General features: G+C 38.1%; 1 protein-coding gene across 2 annotated transcripts; it reads right to left on the reverse strand.

The window, feature by feature from the left end:
• Nucleotides 1–116: 116 nt before the first annotated feature.
• Nucleotides 117–24,477, reverse strand: lin7a (lin-7 homolog A (C. elegans)). Of its 2 annotated transcripts, none has more exons than XM_062066805.1 (6): nt 24,395–24,477; nt 12,664–12,782; nt 12,042–12,113; nt 5,851–6,060; nt 5,578–5,789; nt 117–1,291 (listed from the first exon to the last, which is right to left on the reverse strand). In XM_062066805.1, the coding sequence occupies exons 1-6, from the start codon at nt 24,432–24,434 to the stop codon at nt 1,267–1,269; spliced, it is 678 nt and encodes a 225-aa protein (XP_061922789.1). In that variant the 5' UTR covers nt 24,435–24,477; the 3' UTR covers nt 117–1,266. The 2 variants fall into 2 exon arrangements, with proteins under 2 accessions (XP_061922789.1, XP_061922791.1); XM_062066807.1 differs by having other exon boundaries at nt 5,574–5,789.
• Nucleotides 24,478–24,655: the final 178 nt, after the last annotated feature.

Here is a 24,655-nt window from a genome sequence, read left to right on the forward strand (position 1 = left end):
TATTTTACAGTATTGCCGGTCCCTTTAAAATGGTGCCCAAATTGTCTGCTGCCCCCTGGCGGCTTGGCGTGTGCATGCATTAACATAACAAAAACCTCAGCTGCAGCATTCACTGTACACAAGCACATTAATTTATTTGTACAAATATAGTATGTATAACAATTGCATATTAACAATGTGTTTTCTTTTTAAATCCATGAAGCACAGGACCGCCATCTCCAAAAAGTCCAAAAAGAAACAGTACCTGTGACTGGACGATAGGAAACAATGTATTGTCATGTTTGAGGGACAAAATAAACATGGATTTTCACGACGGGTACAAATCTGGCAGTGTGGCACATGTCGCACTTTTCATGTGAAATAATATCCGAGTGTTTTTAGACGCGTGTACTTTGAGGAATTAAAGAAGGAAATCAAAGATGAGAAGATTATTATGCTTTTTGGTCACTTTGGGATGAAAAGACAACAAAACATGACAAAAGAAGTTAAATATAAGGATCAAAAAATAAACCAAAGCACAAAAAGTCACATCAATAAATCATCAGGAGTGTTTGACAGCATCAAAATGAAAATATCCTCACGAGGGAAATAATACGGTTGAACATTCCACATTTTCACCGGCGCTCACAATGATTGTCAAAACACCAACATCCACATATTTGACACGCTTCATCACAATAGTCATCAGTGAACACAAAAGGAGAAATAAAACTCTGATAAACCTCTAATCTCATAAATGAAATATTATCATTTGGTTGACATTCTGCGTGTCATCTAGCATTATTGCACAATAACCATAAGAGGGAGAGGCCATTCGTAAAACACATAAACTATGGAAAATAAATGGATTCAAATTCAAAAATACGAATAAATATGTGAGAAAAAAAGATATATTCTTAGTTTTTGTTTCTGTTTTTACATTATTATTAATACAGTTCAGTGATGAGTAATAATTCCAGATATAGGTCAGCAATTGGCTGTGGTGGTCAAATAAAGCTTGCACGTGTTTATTGCTAAACCTACCACATACAAAACGCAGCCTTTGCTACAATCAACAACCTCTTTTTGCTTCAAAAAAACAAAATACGATGAATGTGAAAGCAAACGTCTGCAGAGAAGGATGTAGAAAAGGTAAAAATTACGGTCAAAAAGCACCAAATTCATCAGGACAAACACTCTGCTTTTTTGCCAGGGAACGCCGGAAGGGAAAAGTCCTCCAACTTTGGGATCTTCAGCACCAGGAGATCCGAAACGTCACGTTCTGCCTCACTTCTGTTTGTTCTGGAACAACCTGACGTACGACAAAAACAAGAGAAAAACACGCTGAGAGCAGCAACTTCCTGTTTGCTGACAGAAGTCACCATCTTGTCACCGCTAGGTCTTAGACTTGGACTTAGACAAACTTTAATGATCCACAAGGGAAAGTGTTCCACACAGTAGCTCAGTTACAAAGGATGGAAAGGATAGTGCACACAAGGGCACAAAAAAAGGGCGAAAACAAAAAGTATAAAGTAGACTAAAAATGTACCATAGTAGCAATATAAAATATAACATATATGCAATATTTACATATTATATATATATAGTATATAATATATACTGATATATTACATTACTATATTATATTATATAATTATATAATATATACAATATATTATATTATTATATTGTATTATATGATTATATAATATATACTGTATATATAACAAATCCCAATTACCATGTACAATATTACAGTATATGTAACAGCTGCAGCAAAAAAAGGGCAGCATAAAATAAAGTGTAGATCCAGCAGAAAATATAGATTATAAACAAAGAGAGGTAGCTAACATAGAAGCGGTCAGATAATAGACAAATGTCATCTATTGCTGTATGGCGAGTGATTATACAGCTGGATGGAGTGCAGAATGAAGTGTAACTTTACAGTTTATATATATATATATATATATATATATATATATATATATATATATATATATATATATATATATATATATATATATATATATATATATATATATATATATACATATATACATATATACATATATACATATATATATACATACAGTATATATATATATATATATATATATATATATATATATACATATATATATATATATATATACATATATACATATATACATATATACATATATATATACATACAATATATATATATATATATATATATATATATATATATATATATATATATATATATATATATATATATATATATATATATATATATATATATATATATATATATAGTTCATATGGAAAAGTCAGGGCCAAAGAAAATTCACACTTTTTTATTTATGTAAAATTATTTTTACACTTTTTTTAATCCAACTTGAATTTTAGTTGATACAAAATAAAATCATGCAAAAAAATTTCAAAAAATGTATCTTAGTGCAATATAACTAATTTAATATTAAAGCTGCAAGCAAGCGAACAACAAGCCCGAGCACCTCCGTGCAACTCTGGGTTCACGCGAGTTGGCGGCCACGCATGATGTAGTGCGATGCCCTGACCCACCACCAAACTTTCAAAAAGATCAGGTAGTTATGACTGGTAAGGGGGCGATCTTAGTGTTGATAAGCCAAACAGAAATGCTAACTTTAGCATGCTAACAGTTAGAATGCGTCAGGAACCAAGTTCCATCAATCAATAAATCAATGTTTATTTATATAGCCCTAAATCCCAAGTGTCTCAAAGGGCTGCACAAGCCACAACGATCTATCCATTTTCTACCGCTTGTTCCTCTCGGGGTCGCGGGGATGGCTGGAGCCTATCCCAGTTGCATTCGGGCGGAAGGCGAAGTACACCCTGGACAAGTTGCCACCTCATCACAAGGCCAACACAGCTCGACAACACTGATAGAAAACACTGATAGACAGCCTCTGCGGGGCTTGTTGCGCTGCTCAGGCCCTAATAATTACAACCTACATTTTTATATTTTCCTGACACATCTTTGTCCATGAACCCAAGACAGTAAACTCTCGTTTTATTTTCAGAACCAAAATCCTGTCAACAACCTTCTAAAAGAGGATTTTAACATTATGAGAGCATTCTAAACGTGAATTAACACCCATAAAATCCCCTTTACAGTCTTAATCTAATACAGGGCTGTCAAAAACATTTTAGATCAGGGCACGAATCCTGGCACGATAATTTAAAAATAAAGACAACTTCAGATTGTTTTCTTTGTTTAAAAATAGAACAAGCACATTCTGAAAATGTACAAATCATAATGTTGTTGGGTTTTTTTTACACTTACATGTTACAGTTAATAGTATTCTATCTTTATTTGTCGTTATTTATAGTTTCTGAATAAACTATGTGATAATGTTCATCAGTCAACTCATTGGTGTTGATTTTCAATCTATCAAGATACAAAAATAATATCAAAATCAAATTACAGTTTGTTATTTATGTAGTTTGATAATTTTCCTCAACTGGTGCACTAACATCATGTGGTTTTTTTTTTTTTAAATCTACTCCCAAGTGTCCAAAAACATGCACCTGGGGATGGTTGATTGGCAACACTAAATTGGCCCTAGTGTTTGAATGTGAGTGTGAATGTTGTCTGTCTATCTGTGTTGGCCCTGCGATGAGGTGGCGACTTGTCCATGGTGTACCCCGCCTTCCGCCCGAATGCAGCTAAGATAGGCTCCAGCACCCCCCGCAACCCAAAAGGGCCAAGCGGTAGAAATGGATGGCTGGATGGATACTCCCAAGTGAGCCGTACTGGTAAAATCACGGCACAATAACTTAGAAATAAGGACAACTTCAGATTGTTTTCTTTGTTTGAATATATGAAACCACATCCTGAAATTGCTCAAATCATAATGTTGTTGAGGTTTTTTTTTACACTTACATGTTTCGGTTAATAGTATTCTATCTTTCTTTGTCCAGATAAAAAAATAATATCAAAATCAAATTACAGTATGTTATTTATGTAGTTTGATTATTTTCCTCGACTGATGGACTAACATGATGTGGTTTATTTTGTACATATGTGGCATAATCTACAAAGATACAAATAGTTGCTATTGCGACATCCAGTGGACACATTTAGAACAGCTGTTTCTTTCATGAAAACATTTCAGGTTAATTTTTATAATTAGCAAACTTATCCAGCGGGCCGGATAAAACCCGTTCTTGGGCCTGAACCGGCCCTCGGGCCGTACGTTTGCCACCCCTGCATTAAAGTTTAAAAGGCATGCAATTTCAAGTAGTAAATATATTTTTTCTGTCAAAATGAAAAAAATCAATTACCTTTAGTGAGAAAATATTAAGTACTTTATCGACACGTATCATTTCCAGGTGTTTGCGGGCCGGATAAAATGATGTCGCGGGCCAGATCTGGCCCCCGGGCCTTGAATTTGGCACCTGTGCCTTAAACTAACGCTGCGCGCCACAGGGGACAGTGAGGACGTCGGGGGAAATTTGCCACTATATTGTTTTCAGTGACAGAGCAAGAAGGGGTTTGGAATGCACCCATACTTGCCAACCCTCCCGATTTTCCCAGGAGACTCCCGAATTTCAGTGCCCCTCCCGAAAACCTCCCGGGGCAACCATTCCCCCGAATTTCTCCCAATTTCCACCCAGAAAACAATATTGGGGGCGTGACTTTAAGGCAGTGCCTTTAGATTCCTCTACAACAGTGGTCCCCAACCACCGGGCTGCGGCCTGGTACCGGTCCGTGGATTGATTACCGGGCCGCACAAGAAAAACAAAAAACAAAAAAACTTTTTTATTTTTTATTTTATTTTTTTAAAATTAAATCAACATAAAAAACACAAGATACACTTACAGTTAGTGCACCAACCCCCCAAAAAAACTCCCTCCCCCATTTACACTCATTCGCACAAAAGGGTTGTTTCTTTCTGTTATTAATATTTGTGGCTCCTATATTATATATCAATAGAGTTCAATATACAGTTTGCAGGGATACAGTCCGTAAGCACACATAATTGTATTTTTTTATGACAAAAAAAAAAAACCCCCCGGTCCGTTGGCCAAATTTTCAAGCGTTGACCGGTCCGCAGTTACAAAAAGGTTGGGGACCACTGCTCTACAACCTATCGTCACGTCCGATTTTCCTCCATACAAACAGCGTGCCGATCCAGTCACATAATATATGCGGCTTTAACACACACACAAGTGAATGCAAGGCATACTTGCTCAACAGCCATACAGGTCACCCTGAGGGTGGCCGTACAAACAACTTTAATACTGTTACAAATATGCGCCACACTGTGAACCCACACCAAACAAGAATGACAAACACATTTCGGGAGAACATCCGCACCGTAACACAACATAAACACAACAGAACAAATACCCAGAACCCCTTGCAGCACTAACTCTTCCGGGACGCTACAATATACACCCCCGCTACCACCAAACCCCCCCACCTCCCATCTACTGAATTTGGAGGTCTCAAGGTTGGCAAGTATGAAGGCACCTCGTCTTTCATTAATTAACATTTCAAATGTGCGTATAAGGAGTGGCATCCCTGGCCCCGCCCCCGCCGCCCTGAAAGTAGTGAAGCGCCTCACCTACGACATGTGGTTCTGCTGACTGGACAGGTTCTGCTGCTGCTGCTGCTGCATGAGAAGCTGCTGCTGCTGGCGCCGGCGGGCCGTGCGCAGCTTCTCGAAGCGGGCCTCCATCTCCTCCAGCACCTTCGGCGTGTAGCGGACCACCAGCTTGACGCTGTCCTTGGCCGCCTTCAGGAGCTCCACCGCCTTCTCGTGGTGCTCGCCCTCCACGCTCTGAACAACAATGATGTACCGTCACTTTGGAGCCCATAAAAGCGGTCTGTAGCGGACGTACCACCCCGTTGACGGACAGCAGCTGGTCGCCCCGTTTGAGTCCGCCGTGACGCTCCGCCACCCCGCCGGGGATGATGCGGGAGATGTAGATGGGAGAGTTTTGCTCCTTGCCGCCCATCACGTTGAAGCCCAGGCCTTCTTCCGTCTTGGGAAGCTCCACAACCCGCGGGTGAGAGTGACCCTCACTGGCGGCGAAGGCGGCCACCGTGGCCTGCATGGACGAGAACGACACTGGTTAGCCGCTTAAAAAGTAACGTTTTAATCATTTTCTAATATTAATTTGTGTCCCTAGAACAGGGGTCACCAACCTTTTTGAAAGCAAGAGCTACTTCTTGGGTAGTGATTAATGCGAAGGGCTACCAGTTTGATACACACTTAAATAAATTGCCAGAAATAGCCAATTTGTTCAATTTACCTTTAACTCTGTGTTATTATTAATAATTAATGATATTTACACTTAATTGAACGGTTTAAAAGAGGAGAAAACACGAAAAAAATGACAATTAAATTTTGAAACATAGTTTATCTTCAATTTCGACTCTTTAAAATTCAAAATTCAACCGAAAAAAAGAAGACAAAAACTAGCTAATTCGAATCTTTTTGAAAAAATAAAAAAAATAATTTATGGAACATCATTAGTAATTTTTCCTGATTAAGATTAATTTTAGCATTTTGATGACATGTTTTAAATTGGTTAAAATCCAATCTACACTTTGTTAGAATATATAACAAATTGGACCAAGCTATATTTCTAACAAAGACAAATCATTATTTCTTCTAGATTTTCCAGAACAAACATTTTAAAAGAAATTCAAAAGACTTTTAAATAAGTTTTATATTTGATTCTACAGATTTTCTGGATTTGCCAGAATAATTTTTTTTGAATTTTAATCATAATAAGTTTGAAGAAATATTTCACAAATATTCTTTGTCGAAAAAACAGAAGCTAAAATGAAAAATTAAATTAAAATGTATTTATTATTCTTTACAATAAAAAAAAATAAATTTACTTGAACATTAATTTAAATTGTCAGGAAAGAAGAGGAAGGAATTTAAAAGGTAAAAAGCTATATGTGTTTAAAAATCCTAAAATCATTTTTAAGGTTGTATTTTTTCTCTAAAATGGTCTTTCTGAAAGTTATAAGAAGCAAAGTAAAAAAATTAATGAATTTATTTAAACAAAAGAAGACCAAGTCTTTAAAATATTTTCTTGGATTTTCAAATTCTATTTGAGTTTTGTCTCTCTTAGAATTAAAAATGTCGGGCAAAGCGAGACCAGCTTGTTAGTAAATAAATAAAATTTAAAAAATAGAGGCAGCTCACTGGTAAGTGCTGCTATTTGAGCTATTTTTAGAACAGGCCAGCGGGCTACTCATCTGGTCCTTACGGGCTACCTGGTGCCCGCGGGCACCGCGTTGGGGACCCCTGCCCTAGAACCAGTTTATAGGCACCAAACGTGACAAGAATCTGTCATCTTCTTCACTTTGAAAGTTTTAATGACGTCATGAAGGAAAAACAGCCTTTCGCAGGCATCGCTACACATCTTAAAAAGCTGTCAGTCAGTCAGAGACATGTGAGCTGTACATTTGTTTTTTCCTCAGCGTATATCACCAAATAGACCAGGAGTCCCCAAACTACGGCCCGCCAGCGTCCAAAATCCAGCCCGCAGGAAGTCCCAAGTTAAAAGAAAATTGAAAAAAATATTAATTAATAAAAAAACATTTTTTTATTATTATTATTTTTTAATCTGTCCTTTCTAACCATTTTCTACCGCTTGTTACTATCTGTGTCTCCTAGCCGCTCAGACAAATCATATTGTCTAAACATGCATTTTCCCATCGATAGCGTGACATCATCGCGCTCGGAATATGTATATATATATATATATATATATATATATATATATATATATATATATATATATATATATTAGGGACACAATCTAATGAAAACATAGTCTATTTGTCCTCCCGTCCCACATTGACGTATGTGATGTATTTCCCATCGCGGAGTTAAAAGGCGACCTTCAACAATTTTTCTCAAGGTCCTTGGGCGAGACGAAACAATTCGGCAAACACACACGTACAACATACACACGCACACAACACACATCGCTGGAGGCTTTTTTGTTTTACACAGTCTCGTCCTCTCCACGAAGGACGGTGCTCTTTTTCCGTGAGCCCTGAGAGGGTACGCGTCAGGCTGGCATTTGCAACCTGAGCACGGTTTCACACCTCTTTCATCATCGCTCTTGCTGCCCTACTGGACACTTTATTAGGGACACAATCTAATGAAAACATAGTCTATTTGTTCTATTACCTGTTTAGTCTGTGTGCAGCGCTGCTCATGCCTACAGTATTCTATTTTGTTGTTGCTGCTTCAAGAACCTTCCATTCCCTGAGGCCACATGCTAATGTAATTTAAAGGAATACAACAGAATACGGGATGTATAAAATACGCCTTTAATTGATTAAGTATCGACATGAAGTGAAGTGAATTACATTTATATAGCGCTTTTTCTCAAGTGACTCAAAGCGTTTTACATTGTGAAACCCAATATCTAAGTTACATTTAAACCAGTGTGGGTGGCACTGGGAGCAGGCGGGTAAAGTGTCTTGCCCAAGGACACAACGGCAGTGACTAGGATGGCAGAGGCGGGGATCGAACCTGCAACCCTCAAGTTGCTGGCACGGCCGCTCTACCAACCGAGCTATACCGCCATGAATTGTATATAATTCTTTATTTTACATGTATCATGTTCTAATTATAATTCCGTCCTTTTTACGTCCGCCTTCTTTTTCAACATTTTTCATCCAATTCAAGCCACTTCACTTTCAAAATGCATGACACACATGCTGACATTTTCTTATTTATCAGAAATCCCCACACTTCCAGGAATTCCATATTTTCCAGGACATTTATTACCATGCAAAATGAACACACAATTTAAACGTCAACATTTCTCAACCATTTTAAACTATTCCGACATCAAAACATTCCACTCATCCTGGGCATTCTATGTTCCAAAAATTCACGTTTTTCCCGGAATTCCCCCTTTTCTGTAACTCTAAGTCTCTTTTGAAAAGTGTTACTACTTTCATATTTCTCAGCCGATTCGAACTGTTCCAAAGTCAAAAAAGTATTTGTTTTAGTAATTTGCTAGTTTGCTACCAAGCCAGCTTTTTAGCTATATTTTCTGGTATATGTCAAATATGTTGTACTTGAAGCATGCTTACTGTTATCAGGTTAGCTTTTTTGGCAAATTTTGCAGGTGTATGCCACATAGTTAAATATTTTGTTACTTCACGCATACTAACGTTAGTATGTTAACGTTAGCATTAGGGTTGTACGGTATACCGGTATTGGTATAGTACCGCAATACTAATTAATCATATTCGGTACTATACCACCTCTAAAAAGTACCGGTCCCCAAGAGGTCCTTTAAGACATGACTAGCTAGCTAGCGGCTAAAGTCCAGCCGCAGTCGGCAGTGTTATAGCTACTTCTAAATCACTAATCCTCGCCTCCATGGCGACATTTAAAGTATGTTTCTTACAAGTATCATCCCTGCAGGACAAGGAATAGCTAAACTTGCTTCACTACACACCTTAGCTCACTGGCGTCAAAATGTAAACAAACGCCATTGGTGAATCTACACCTAACATCCACTGTAATGATACCAAGTACAGTAGTGTATCTAGTCGATACTACTATGATTACATCGATATTTTTTAGCATGACAAAATCTATTTTCTTTTTTTTTTAATGTATGTTATGTTTATAAACTCAGGAAACATGTCCCTGGACACATGAGGACTTTGAATATGACCAATGTATGATCCTGTAACGACTTGGTATCGGATTGATACCTAAATTTGTGGTATCATCCAAAACTAATGTAAAGCATCCATACAACAAAAGAATAAGTGATTATTAGATTTTAACAGAAATGTAGATGGAACATGTTAAAAGAGAAAATAAACAGATATTAACAGTAAATGAACAAGTAGATTAATCATTCATTTTGCACAACTTGTCCTTAATAATTTTGACAAAATAATAGAATGACAAATGACACAATATGTTACTGCATATGTCAGCAGCTAAATTAGGAGTCTTTGTTTGCTTACTTACTACTAAAAGAAAAGTTGTCTTGTATGTTCACTATTTTATTTAAGGACAAACTTGCAATAAGAAACATGTGTTTAATAAACCGTAAGATTTTTTGTTAAAATAAGGCCAAAAATGCAATTTTTTGTGGTCCCCTTTATTTAGAAAAGTATCGAAAAGTACAGAAAAATATTGAAAAGTATCGAAATATATTTTGGTACCGGTACTGGTACCAAAATACTGGTATCAGGCCAACACTAGTTAGCATGTTAGTATGATAGCTTTTATGGCTTGTTTTGCAGGTACACACTCAAAAGTCCAAAATGTTGTTACTTGACGCTATCTGGCTAGCGTGCTAACTGTAAGCATTTCGGTTCAACTTCGGCTTTTCAGCATTCACACGCAATTTCTACCAAAATTGCATTTTCTAGTTGTATAAAGTATTTTACACATATACTATTGTAATTTTTATTCTGCTCTTTTTTTCGTCCGCCTTCTTCAAATTTACCTCCAAAATACACCCTGAAATAACTTTAGATAAAACTGTTACCAAGTTGTGTGCAAATAATGGATATGCATTCAAGGAAAACATTTCAAAAACGTTCCTGGATGACATTCTGACAATATAATTGCATTTGTGTACAAATATTGGAGTATTTTCTTAAGGAAATTTCAAATATGCAAGTGAATGTGTCTATGTATATATATATATATATATATATATATATATATATATATATATATATATATATATATATATATATATATATATATATATATATATATACACAGTATATATATATATATATATATACACAGTATATATATATATATATATATATATATATATATATATATATATATATATATATATATATATATATATATATATATATATATATATATATATATATATAAAGCAGAGGTTACTGTGGTTTATCCGCTAGACAGTGCTTAAGGGTAGAGCGAAATATTCGTTAGGTCAGGAAAAACACGGAGGCTATTTCATCCCTACAAACCTGTTTCGTATGTTTCCCTGCTCTTCAGGGGAGTTTATTTATAGTTTATTTTATTTAGAATAAACTCCCCTGAAGAGCAGGGAAACCTGCGAAACAGGCTTGTAGGGATGAAATAGCCTCCGTGTTTTTCCTGACCTAACAAATATATATATATATATATATATATATATATATATATATATATATATATATATATATATATATATATATATATATATATATATATATATATATATATATATATATATACTACCGCTCAAAAGTTTGGGGTCACATTGAAATGTCCTTATTTTTGAAGGAAAAGCACTGTACTTTTCAATGAAGATAACTTTAAACTAGTCTTAACTTTAAAGAAATACACTCTATACATTGCTAATGTGGTAAATGACTATTCTAGCTGCAAATGTCTGGTTTTTGGTGCAATATCTACATAGGTGTATAGAGGCCCCTTTCCAGCAACTATCACTCCAGTGTTCTAATGGTACAATGTGTTTGCTCATTGGCTCAGAAGGCTAATTGATGATTAGAAAACCCTTGTGCAATCATGTTCACACATCTGAAAACAGTTTAGCTCGTTACAGAAGCTACAAAACTGACCTTCCATTGAGCAGATTGAGTTTCTGGAGCATCACATTTGTGGGGTCAATTAAACGCTCAAAATGGCCAGAAAAAGAGAACTTTCATCTGAAACTCGACAGTCTGTTCTTGTTCTTAGAAATGAAGGCTCAAACACAACATTTTTTGGGTGACCCCAAACTTTTGAACGGTAGTGTATATATATATATATATATATATATATATATATATATATATATATACAAACACAAAACAATGTTAAATAATGTAAAAAATAATTTATTAAACATAGATGTTTTAAACAAATATTTTTGCATTATATTATTTTATTTTACTAAATATTATTAAATATTGTTGTTTTTTATGCCAGACTTTTCAGTATAGCTCTTAGTAGCACACATTTTTCCACATTTAATCTATTGTTTCCACAGCAAAATGTTTGGTTTCTTGAAAATTGTACATAAATGCAACCTTGTTGTGTTGTTACCTTGGCGGTGGCTCTGGCCTGATACTCTGGGCAGCCGTTGACGGTGATGGTTTCATGCATGTACTGGTACACCTGACAGGGGTAACGACACATTGTGTTAGAGCGTCTTTTAAAGACACTTTGCTACACCGCATGCCAAGAAAAACCTCTTTTAAATGAAGCTGTTTAAATTGATTTCACAGTGAATCAGTCAGCTATGCTGCATCAAAGAGCGTATAAAGGCGGAGGAGCTTTGTAGTGAATGTTCTACATTGTAAACATGGAGGGTACGTGGGGCATTACTGCCACTAATGGACATAATTACTGCAGCGGAGAAAGGTGAAGGTGCAGGTGAACTTGTACTGCATTGTACTGCAATGTAGAAACGAGAGGACGCTATTCTTCCATGCTGGCAGATTTTAAATGCAAAAGGTCAATCATGGTGATTGAAGACCATCAGCAATATCAGCTCGCTCTCAAAACTTGGCATCCTTCACGGCCCGTTTGCTCGTCTTCCTTTTCTTTTTCCCCCGACCAGGAGGCTGATTTGTTGAGACGAGTCTCCGCCGCCACCAGGAGACGAGTCATCCAACTGTCTTCTCGGTAGATGAAGTGCACGGTGACGCCAGCGTCCCCTCCTTACCTCTCTGATCGCTGTGCAGAACTCGCTCTGCAGCACTTTCTTCAGAGACTGCAGCTTGTGACCCGGAACGTCGCCCGACTCCTGCAGCTTCTCCAGCAGCTCGATGGCTCGGGCAACATCTGGCGGAGAAAGCAGAACATCTGTGAGGAGGTCACGCTACAGACTAAAATAAAACCCAACAACACTATTTAATTAACTCGAAAGCTACGGGAAAGGGTGAGGGAACAAATCAGTAGCTTCATGGTTACATAGTTTAAAAAGAAAATTTGGATTTTGTACTTATAATAAATAATACACCGTATTTTCAAGTCTATACTTTTTTCCAACGCTTTGTACACCGTGGCTTATAAACGGTTGCGGCTAATTTATGGATTTTTCTTCGCTTACGGCCATAATTCTTTGTATTCAAAAAAATAGTTGTCAACACCGACAGAGAATAATGAAAGGGTGTGCTTTTATTTGTGCTATGGCGCCATCTTTTGGATGAGTTTTCTCACTGCAGGTTGAAAACGTATTTTCTGTTTAGTGCCATGAACCGAAAGTAAATCTCGTTTTGTCTACTATTTTTAAGTTGTAAGTTTTACAATACAACTAACTTTACAAAACCGCCCTATGTGTAATGTCTGTGGGAGTATTTTCATGCATATTTATGTGTGCTATTGTAATGTAATCAAACTAGAGTTGTTAGCATTAGCAAATATGCTAACACCTTTACAGGTGTCTGCATTAGTATGATTAACTTACAAAGGCATTCCTTTTGAAATGTTTCGGTTTTGTAATTTCCCCGAGAGGTCACAATTAAGGTATGTAAATAAACATTTACAAAATCATTTGTACCGGTATATATCTGCGGCTTACTGTCTGGCTAATGTATGTAAAAAAAAAATGTCCATCTAAAATTTGGTAGGTGCGGCTCGAATACCTGTGTGCTCTATATCCCAGAAACTAAACTAATTTAGAATAGGGGTGTCCAAATTTTTACCACTGAGGGCCATTTTCAAAACCGATATGTTTTAGCTCGATCCCATACCTGGAAGGGTCTCAATCATGAACATGTTGAAAATAAATCATGATTTTATTTTATTTTTTAAATATTTTTGAACACTTAAATCTGTTGATTAATTTCAGGTCTATCTGTCAATATAAAATACAAAAATGTTTAATCTGTTTTCCCTATGTCTGCTCCTTTTTTTGTCAGCTCCTCTTTTGCCAATGTTAATGTAATTGGAGTTCACGTTTTTAAATGTTTGTCATTGTAGCAATATGGTCATAAAGTTACAGATTTTGGTGATTTCTGATAGTTTGTGAGGGCACCAACAGGTCTTCTGTGTGTGGGTGCGTGTTGGCAGAGCAAGGCATACAGGACAGCTGAGCTTATTGTTTTGTTCTGTTGATAAAGAGAAAGTTGATCCATCACCCTCTTGTTATGTTTGTTTGATATACAGTACTGTATATATAGCACTTTATGTTGTGTTTAAAGTGTACAAACCTTCACTATAATATGGATTTTTGTCAAGGCTGGAACTCATTATTCATATTTACAATGTTTCTTATGAAGAAATTTGCTTTACTATGCAAACTTTTGTCGAACTTAATTGGTTCGTAAATCAAGGTTCCACTCAATAGACCAGGTGTGGGCAAACCTTTTGGCCCAGGGGCCACATTGGCTTTTGAAATTTGACATATGGGCCGGGCAAGGACATGATGCATATAATGTCTGTTGGAACTGAGAGTAAGCTTCTCAAACATGGGCTATTTTAATCATAATACATCTATTTTTAATATCATCAAAGAAATGGTACAAATGGTATTAAAGGCTTAACACATTCTCTTTTAGAGGAAGCAGTGTTGTGGTTCACCCATTTTTGCCAGTGCGTCCAAGTCTAGTATTAGTTTTGTTGTGACAATTCTCAAAACAGGTCTTTGCTCAATCTGCTCAATATTTGGCGGGCCGGACTAAAGGGACCAACAGGCCGGATGTTTGCTCACCCCTGCTAAAGACATTTAGAAAATATACACATGTATGTTCTGTTAAACCAGGGATCAGCAACCCAAAACCTTAAAAGAGCCATATTGGACCAAAAGTACAAAAAACGAATCCGTCTGGAGCCGCAAAAAATTAAAAGCCTTATATAAGGCAACACATGAAATAAGTGTCTATATTAGCTATAATAGCCTACTATCAAAAATACTATGTGTCGCAGGCTGAAGCAAATCTTTGTTGACAGAAATGTTGAAATGTTATATTTATTCTAACATTCTAACATTAGAAACCACTAGTAAATCAGAGGCTACTCAGTAGGTGAGGTAACCCCTGGAAATTACTGGCTTTTAATGGCCAACGGTATAGATGTGTGTGTCCAAGTTAAAGGAAACGGCAGGCTGTCTTCTTTTAATTGATTTATTGCAATCTTTGGCAAGCTAGGTAATGTTTGCTGTGGTCTGGAACAACATGGCACACAAACAACTATCTGAAATGCAGCCAATATTGCATACAGATAATGTGTCATGAGACATGCAAAACTAAATTATATACAAAGAGGATAAAAGTCAAGGATATTAAATGAGCTCAAATATACCTACAAATGAGGCATAATGATGCAATATGTACATACAGCTAGCCTAAATAGCATGTTAGCATTGATTAGCTTGAAGTCATGCATTGATTGATTGATTGAAACTTTTATTAGTAGATTGCACAGTACAGTACATATTCCGTACAATTGACCACTAAATGCTAACACCCGAATACATTTTTCAACTTGTTTAAGTCGGGGTCCACGTTAATCAATTCATGGTATGCACTGACCAAATATGCCTGATTCGCACTCCACACAAGTCAATAACATCAACAAAGCGCACCTTTGTGCATTCACGCACAGCATAACATGACAAAGAAGGAGTGGAAGATTTTTAATGAAAACAAACAGTTGCGTCACAGTCCACACTATGGTGAGTTCAAGAACCGCCGAAATTAGTAGGCCAAAACGATGTTCACCAAATACTCTCATCAGTGAAGCATAAACACAAACATATTAGACAGTGGGCTTTCTAAACAATTGGGAAGGTTTGTGTCATCTTTGTCCTCAAACAAAAAACATACTTAAACAAAAAAATTATTTTACCCGCATCCTTTTCCATTTTCAATCTTTTTTAAAAATGCTCTAGGAAGCCACTAGGACGGCACTAAAGAGCCGCATGCAGCTCGAGAGCCGCGGGTTGCTGACCCCCGTGTTAAACCATTAATGGTAACTTATGTCCTCGTTATATTTTTGGGTTTAAAACATTTTAACAAGGTTGCAAACAACCCCTTTATTGCGCATAAACACTGTTCATTTAGTGGTGCCTGTTCTTATGAATGACAGAAAATTCGACAGAAATGTGAATCACATTAAGACAGCGCGTGATTGATTTTAGACTGCATGCGACATTACAGCAAATTTTTTTAAAAAAATCCATAGACTCTTCATGTGCTCCACAGCGACTTGACATGGAACCAATTGATCGAGTCGCTCGCGATGCTCCATTACCAGTCCTGCCTCGCAGTAACAAATCAAGGTGAGGAATGTGCTGACTGATGAGAAACTATGAAGCAAGGAGTCGAGCTGCAGATGATTATGTGTACAGTAGGTTGTAACCAGGGAAGCCCATGCGTCCTGACTGCTATCACAATCTATTGTTTTGGATACATTTGTGTGTTTTGGTATTTCTAATCCCTTGAAAAAAATAATGTCTCCGAATATGTAACCCCAAGTACAGGCTGTCTTTAATAGCTGAAAATGGTAAATTCTCCTCATCTATAGCCTTGGACTGGGCCCCAGCCACACTTTTGGACCATAAACTATTTTACCCATTGGACTTATTGGCTCTTTTGCTGTAAGAGAGTGAATAATTCTTCATCGAGGCTCACCTTTGGCAGAAGTTTTTCTGTGGTGCTTACGAACACAATCGACAATGCTTTTGCGGGAGTGAGACCAACGCTGTAACATTTACATGTAACCCTGTTTCATTAAGCTCCTCTGAAATCTTCCAGAAGACCCGATCTCTGACTGTTCGACAACGGAATGCGAGTAGAGTCTAACACCCACATCTGCAAGGAGGGGATTAAAATGTAATCATTTAGCGTTGAAACTGTTTGCATCTTGATTTAGCACGTTTTGGAAGGTAAGAGCAAACTCTCACAGTTAAGCACAAATGGCTGTGCGAATGAGGCGATCGCGATGCAATGACAAACGACGGAGAAAGTATTGTACATATTTGGTCTGTCGGAAATAAAAATATCAGACATATACTGTATACACATAGCAAAAAACAAAACAAACAGTAAAAAAAAACACCCAACAGGCCATTAAAATATCACTCGTCAAACAAACATGTCAACAGCGCTAAATATATCTTGCGGCGTACCTCAGGGATCAATACTTGGACCAAAATTGTCACATTTTTACATCAACGACCTTTGTAAAGTTACAAAAGACTTTATTTGCAGATGACACAACTGTGTTTTTTTTCAGGAGAGAACACACAGAAGCTAATACAAATCACAGGGGAAATGAAAAAATTAAAAAGTTGATTTGACTAGAACAGACTATCTTTGAATCTCAGTAAAACTAAAATAATGCTATTCGGTAACAGCAGAAGAGAAAGTCAAACACAAATACAAATAGACGGAGTAGATTTCACATTATAATAGATGATAAAATGAATCTCAGACAAAAAATATGAAACATAAGGTGGAAAGAAATATTTTAATAATGAATAAAGAAAAATATGTACTTAACCATAAATCACTCCATATTCTCTACTGCTGGCAAGTGTTATCATATCTGAGTTATTGTGCAGAAATATGGGGAAATAACTAAAAAAAAGTACGCTTCAGTCACTAACCGTGTTACAAAAAAGGTCAGTTGAATAGTACATAATGTTGGATATAGAGAACATACAAACCCTTTATTTATTGAATCCAAAATAAAAAAATCAATGATTTGGTAAATTTATAAACAGCTAAAATTATGTACAAAACAAACTATAACCTGCTACCTAAGAATGTACAACAATTCTTCTTAACAAAAGAGGAGAAATGTAACCTTAGAGAACAATCTAACTTAAAACCTTTGCATGCACGTACAACACTTAAGACCTTTAACATATCCGTATGTGGAATTAAATAATGCAATGGATTAAGAAAATAAGTCAAACAATGTACTAATACGATCCAGCTTAAGAAACTGTTCAAACTGCAAGTGTTCACAAAGTACAAAGAAGAAGACTTATGATAAATGTCTTGAACCTATTGAAAAGGATATAGCATTTATTCCATTAAGTGAATCATAACTGACTTAAGTATTTATGAAGAGAACTGTTGTATTTAGAGTGATTTGATGTAAGCTGTGTACAAATTGAGAACAGGAAGTGGGCAAATGTGTAAGTAATTGCTGGGAAGTAAAAAAAAAAACAAGGTAGAATTAAATAAGTGTTGCTTCTACCTACTCCTTTTCAGACATGTTGAAAGGAAAAAATGAAAATATGTACAATATGTGATGTATCATATTGAAACTTTATACATGTTCAAAATAAACTTCAAACTCCTAACTTTTCTGCACATGTCCCTCTCCTTCGTGCAGACTGACGACGACGCTCTTTTCTGCAGAAACCTCGTCCCTAGCCCCCAGAAAACGCAGAACCTCTACACACCTTTGGAGTCATTTTGATATTTTAAGCCTTAACTTAAAAATGCAAATCCTATCGCTGCTTTTAGTGTAGATAGTACCTCATTGACTGCAGTTTTAGCTAACCTGATTTTAAAGTCAAACATGTTTTGTTTGAGATAAATTAGTGCAAGCGTTGTTCGGTAGCATCTGTGTTTTCAGCATAAAAACGGTGCTTACATGACAGCGTAATTGTGCTCCAAAGCATAGCGCCTGGTAATAAGTGTCCCTTGTTGACACCGAGCTCCATAACTCTGAGGTAATGAAGACGGCTGGCTGCTGCCCGCCAGGCCTCTCGTTCGCGCCGCGAGGCTCAGATAGATAACAAAAAAAACTATAGACCAGGCGGTGTGAAAACTACGCGAATGCGGCGGCCGCTTATGTGATGGATTGTGTCAACATCCCAGGGTGGCTCTCCAGTCAACTGCACAGATTCCCAGCTCGGGATGCACTCCGCTCGGCGCTATTGTGCTCAAGTAGGTCATCAAATGCACTGCGGGACCAGGCATTGAATGCACCGTGACAGAAATAAATAAAAACACGACGTGGCTGCAGGGGATAGCGCTCACGTCAATGACCAAATGACCACTGCGAGACATGTGACAGGCAGGAAGGAACAGAGAGGGTTCTGGTGCTGGTTCATCACAATCATTTCCTCAAACAGGAACAGGAAGAGGCAAGTTTGTCCTGACCTGACCCAACTTTCCATTTCCTCCTTAATGACACTCCCAGATGAAGACTTGAAAGAGATTTCAACATGCAAACCAATGCCTAAAGACCCCCAGACTCAAACCTAAAAAAAAAAACCCAAAACATCTCTGCGTCCAAATACACTGAATAAAAATAGCGTGCAACTAATTAAATATTAGCATCATGGAAAGAAGCTGTACTAACTTCACCAACCTGGGGAACTTCACTCCATTCACATTGCACCAAAGCTTCCTGTTTACTTCCTGAAGTTAAAGTTAAAGTTAAAGTACCAATGATAGTCACACACACACTAGGTGTGGTGAAATTATCCTCTGCATTTGACCCATCACCCTTGATCACCCCCTGGGAGGTGAGGGGAGCACTGAGCAGCAGCGGTGGCCGCGCCCGGGAATCATTTTTGGTGAGTCAACCCCCAATTCCAACCCTTGATGCTGAGTGTCTACAACAAGCCGTGTAGGCATACCTACAGCCTTTTTCCTGGGGAACATATGTTGTAGGATTATTTTAGGACTGTCACTGTAATATGAAATCTGGAAATTTTACGGTAAAATTCTGACTGAATGCCATTTTTTGTTGTTTTTTTTACACCAAATTACTATAAACTGAAAAACTGTGACCAAAGACATGCACCTGGGGATAGGTTGATTGGCAACACTAAATTGGCCCTAGTGTGTGAATGTGAGTGTGAATGTTGTCTGTCTATCTGTGTTGGCCCTGCGATGAGGTGGCGACTTGTCCAGGGTGCATACTTGCCAACCTTGAGACCTACGATACCGGGAGGTGGGGGGTGGGGGCGTGGTCGGGGGGTGGGGGAGCGTGGTTGGGGGCGTGGTTAAGAGGGGAATATATTTAAGCTAGAATTCACCAACTCAAGTATTTCATATAAATACTTGACTTTCAGTGAATTCTAGCTATATATATATATATATATATATATATATATATATATATATATATATATATATATATATATATATATATATATATATATATATATATATTTATTTTATTATACATATTTATAAAAGAAATACTTGAATTTCAGTGTTCTGGAGGCTTTCCAGTAGATGGCAGTATTGTCCTGTTTAAGAGTGTCACAACATTGCTGTTTACGGCAGACGAACTGCTTTACGGTAGACTAAACGGGACTGCTGTTGTTGTGTGTTGTTACCGCGCTGGGAGGACGTTAATGAAACTGCCTAACAATAAACCCACATAAGAAACCAAGAACTCGCCCTCGATCATTCTACAGTTATGACATCATTGGGCAGGCAAGCTGTTTATATTGTGGGAAAGCGGACGTGAGAACAGGCTGTCCCCACTCAGGTCCGCATTGAGCTGGAGGGGGCGTGGCCTCCAGCTCCAGCTGAATACCGGGAGTTTGTCGGGAGAACATTTCTGCCGGGAGGTTATCGGGAGAGGCGCTGAATACCGGGAGTCTCCCGGTAAAAACGGGAGGGTTGGCAAGTATCCCAGGGTGTACACCGCCTTCCGCCCGATTGTAGCTGAGATAGGCTCCAGCGCCACCCGCGACACCGAAGGGAATAAGCGGTAGGAAATGGATGGATGAAAAACTGTACCATTATTATTTTTTCTGTAAAATGTTGAGGACTAAACTGCCAGATCTATGGTCTTTGTTTTTACATTGCATTACTGTGAATGGAAAAATTGCACGAATTGTTACGATTGAGTTGCCAGTTTTTCGCTTTAAAATTTTAGGGTCGTTCTTTTTACAGAGTTGAGATTTGACGATAAACGGTATTAATGATAAACCGTGGTAAAAAGCATTCACTACCGTTTACTTCCTGTTTTTTTGTCTACAACAGCCCGTTTAGGCAGATAACTTGTTGAGCCTGACTCAATGGCACCCTCTGCTGGTTTCATATATGCATGCATCGTGATGAGGCTCTGGTCAAACCATACTTGCCAACCCTCCCGAATTTCCCGGGACACTCCCAAATTTCAGTGCCCCTCACGATTTCCACCTGGACAACACGGTGGACGAACGGATATACTCATTCATGAACGGATTATTTTTATATATATATATATATATATATATATATATATATATATATATATATATATATATATATATATATATATATATATATATATATATATATATATATATATATATGCCCCCCCCCCCCCCCCCCTGCTGCAAACTAGTCAGAGTTGAATCATTACGCTCTATGCTGGTGGCTGCCAGTTTCAGATCTGCAAGTATCATAAACTTTGTCAAGCTGCTTGTTGTTAAAAACTGTCTTTTTTTTTCAGGTAGAGCAGGCTACTGACAAGTTGGAACCTCACTATGCTCCGAATCTTCCTGTTTATTTCCGGTTTGATTTGTCTACAACAGCCCGTTTAGGCAGGTATCTTGTTAGGCCTGACTCAAAGATGCCCTCTGCTGGTTTCGTATCTGAATGCATCGTGATGAGGCTCTGGTCAAAATGCTTGTAAAAACAGCTTTTTTGTGCCAAATGAAGGCTGCTATCCAACTAACAGCCCGTTTAGGCTCCGAACTAGTCAAATTTGAATCATTACGCCCTCTGCTGGTGGCTGCCAGTTTCAGATCTGCAAGTATCATAAACCTTGTCACGCTGCCTGTTGTTAAAAACTGTTTTTTTTTTTTAGGTAGAGCATGTTACTGACAAGTTGGAACCTCACTATGCTCCGAATCTTCCTGTTTATTTCCGGTTTGATTTTTCTACGACAGCCCGTTTAGGCAGATAAGTTGTTAGGCCTGACTCAATGATGCCCTCTGCTGGTTTCGTATCTGAATGCATCGTGATGAGGCTCTGGTCACACTGCCTGTAAAAACAACTGTTTTATGACGAATGAAGGCTGCTAACGAAATACAGCCCGTTTAGGCTGCTTATTAGTCCGATTTTAGTTAATTAGGCCCCCTTTAGATCTGAAAGTATCATAAACCTTGCCTCATGTTAAAAACTTTTTTTTCCAGGTAACGGAGGCCACTGATGAGTTGGAACCCCACTCTGCACCGAATCTTCCCTTGTATTGCCAATTTTGATTTGTACAACAGCCCGTTTAGACAGGTAACTTGTTAGGCCTGACTCAATGATGCCTTCTGTTGGTTTCGTATCTGAATTCAACATGATGAGGCTCTGGTCACACTGCCTGCAAAACATTTTTTTATTTTTTTTAATGACGAATGAAAGCTGCTAACTACCTAACAGCCCGTTTAGGCTGCAAATTAGTCAGATTTTTGTCAATTACGCCCTCTGCTGGTGGCTGCCAGTTTTAGATCTGCAAGTATCATAAACCTTGCCTGTTACTATTTTTTTTTTTTTCAGGTAACAAAGGCCACTGACAAGTTGGAACTTCATTTTGTACCGAATCTTCCAGTTTATTTCTCATTTTGACGTCTGTACCACAGCCCGTTTAGGCAGGTAACTTGTTTGGCCTAACTCAATGATGCCCCGCTGCTGGTTTTGTATCTGAATGCATCATGATGAGGTTCTGGTCACAATGCCTGCAAAACATATTTTTTTTATGACCGATGAAGGCTGCTAACTGAGAGCCCGTTTAGGCTGCTAACTAGTCAGGGCTGAATCAATTACGCCTTCTGCTGCCAGTTTTAGATCTGCGTGTATCATAAACCTTGTCACACTGCCTGTTGTTAAACTGGTAACGGAGGCTTGTTACTAGTTGGAGCCTCACTCCTGTTTACTGCCTGTTTTTTTTGTCGACACCAGCCTGTTTAGGCGGGTAATTTGTTAGGCCTGACTCAGGTCTGGCTTTCATATCTGAATGCATCATGAGGCTCTGATCACACTGCCTGTTAAAACGTTTTGTTTTTAAAGACGAATAAAGGCTAACTAAAAGAACGGCCCATTTAGGCTGCTAACTAATCATTATGCCTATCTGCTGGTGGCTGCCAGTTTTAGATCTACCCTGCTTGTTGAAAACTGTTTTTCTTTTCAGGTAAGAAAGGCCACTGACAAGTTGGAACCTCCCTCTGCACCTAATCGTGCCGTTAATTGCTGGTTTTGATGTCCACAACAGCCCATTTAGGCAGCTAACGAGTTATACCTGACTCGATGACGTCCTCTGCTGGTTTATGAGGCTTTATTCACACGGTCTTTAAAATCGGTCATTTTCGGACAAACAAAAGCTGCTGACCAGTTGGAACCTCACTCTGCGACAAAGCTTCCCGTTGATTTCTGTTTTGATGTATACTACAGCCCGTTTAGGCTGCTGATTAGTCAGGTCTGACTCAACACCGCCCTCTGCTTGTGGCTGCCTGTTTTTATCTGCATATATTGTAAACGGGCCCTGCGATGAGGTGGCGACTTGTCCAGGATGTACCCTGGATAAGGCTCCAGCCCCCCGTGACCCCGAGAGGGACAAGCGGTAGAGAAAGGATGGATGGATGGATGGATAGATACTATAAACGCTATCATACTGCATGTAAAAAAAAACTATTTTCCATGAGCGCACGCTGCTGGCATGTCGGAACCTCACTCCGTTCACATTGCACCAAGTCATCCTGTTCGCGTCCTGTCTTGATGTCGACAACAACCCGTTTAGGTTGCTGACTAATCAGTGCACACGCTCTGCTAGTTGCTGTCTGTTTTACCTCTGCATGTGTCATATGAGGAATGAACACATTTTTTTCCCGCCTTTTTCCTGGAGGCGAAGGCGATGCGACGATTTTCCGGTGTCAGCTTGTGGACATAAATGTATTTATAACTATATCTCAGATGACTGATACTGTCCGCGTTTGGCGCAGGGAATATATCTTTTTCTGTGAGCTTATGGCCAACATCATATTTGAGCATAAATGCCACGTGGACATAGTTTCACGTTGAAATGTGTGACAATAAAAATCACCAATTATCATAACTGATTTTAAATGGACCACATGTTTTGGGTTTGCGGTTGTAGTTTGCATCGCGCTGAGGGCTAACTCGAATGTTTGCACCCTGTCATACTTTAAAACGACATAGGCTGAAGCAGACATAACAATATTGTAGGAATAGTACTAGAATGGCTGCAGCCATGGTGGAATATGAAAGTTGCCTCCCATTACCTGCATGTGGATTGCAGTGAACGCGTTTTTTTTTTTTTTTTGCATAATAATCATTAGGATGAGTACTGATATTAAAAACGATGCAGGACGGGAACGCAACACCGTGCACGGTCTATCGGCACACACATGAATGACGTTTCTTCTTCTTCTTCTTCATCATCATCCTGTGCAGTCTCGTCTGACGACGTGAGATTTGCATGAAACTGCGATGGATTGTGCTATAAAGAGGTCAGAATAGCAAGAAATGAGCCTTTACCTCGATCCAGACTGAGCGGCTGTTGGAGCACTGTCGCCATGACTGCTGTTTACTGGAGTCGACTCGCACTGGAGGGAAGCTGCAGCATCACACACACACACTGAGAGAGAGAGGGAGAGAGAGAGAGAGAGAGAGAGAGAGAGAGAGAGAGAGAGAGAGAGAGAGAGAGAGAGAGAGAGAGAGAGAGAGAGAGAGAGAGAGCGAGAGAGAGAGAGAGAGATAATACACTCTACTACCTCCCCAGGAATATTTTTTCTTTTT

The sequence above is a fragment of the Entelurus aequoreus genome, linkage group LG12 (assembly GCF_033978785.1).
Source record: "Entelurus aequoreus isolate RoL-2023_Sb linkage group LG12, RoL_Eaeq_v1.1, whole genome shotgun sequence".
NCBI classification, from domain to species: Eukaryota; Metazoa; Chordata; class Actinopteri; order Syngnathiformes; family Syngnathidae; genus Entelurus; species Entelurus aequoreus.

Bases quoted from the DNA above. Each gene is read 5' to 3' on its own strand.
- lin7a (XM_062066805.1), bottom strand. From the start codon at position 24,434: ATGGCGACAGTGCTCCAACAGCCGCTCAGTCTGGATCGAG. The intron at 6,061-12,041 runs GTAACAACACAA...TCGTCCATGCAG, and splicing joins AGGCCAGAGCCACCGCCAAG to GCCACGGTGGCCGCCTTCGC. The intron at 1,292-5,577 runs GTAGGTGAGGCG...GTCGTACGTCAG, and splicing joins AGTCAGCAGAACCACATGTC to GTTGTTCCAGAACAAACAGA.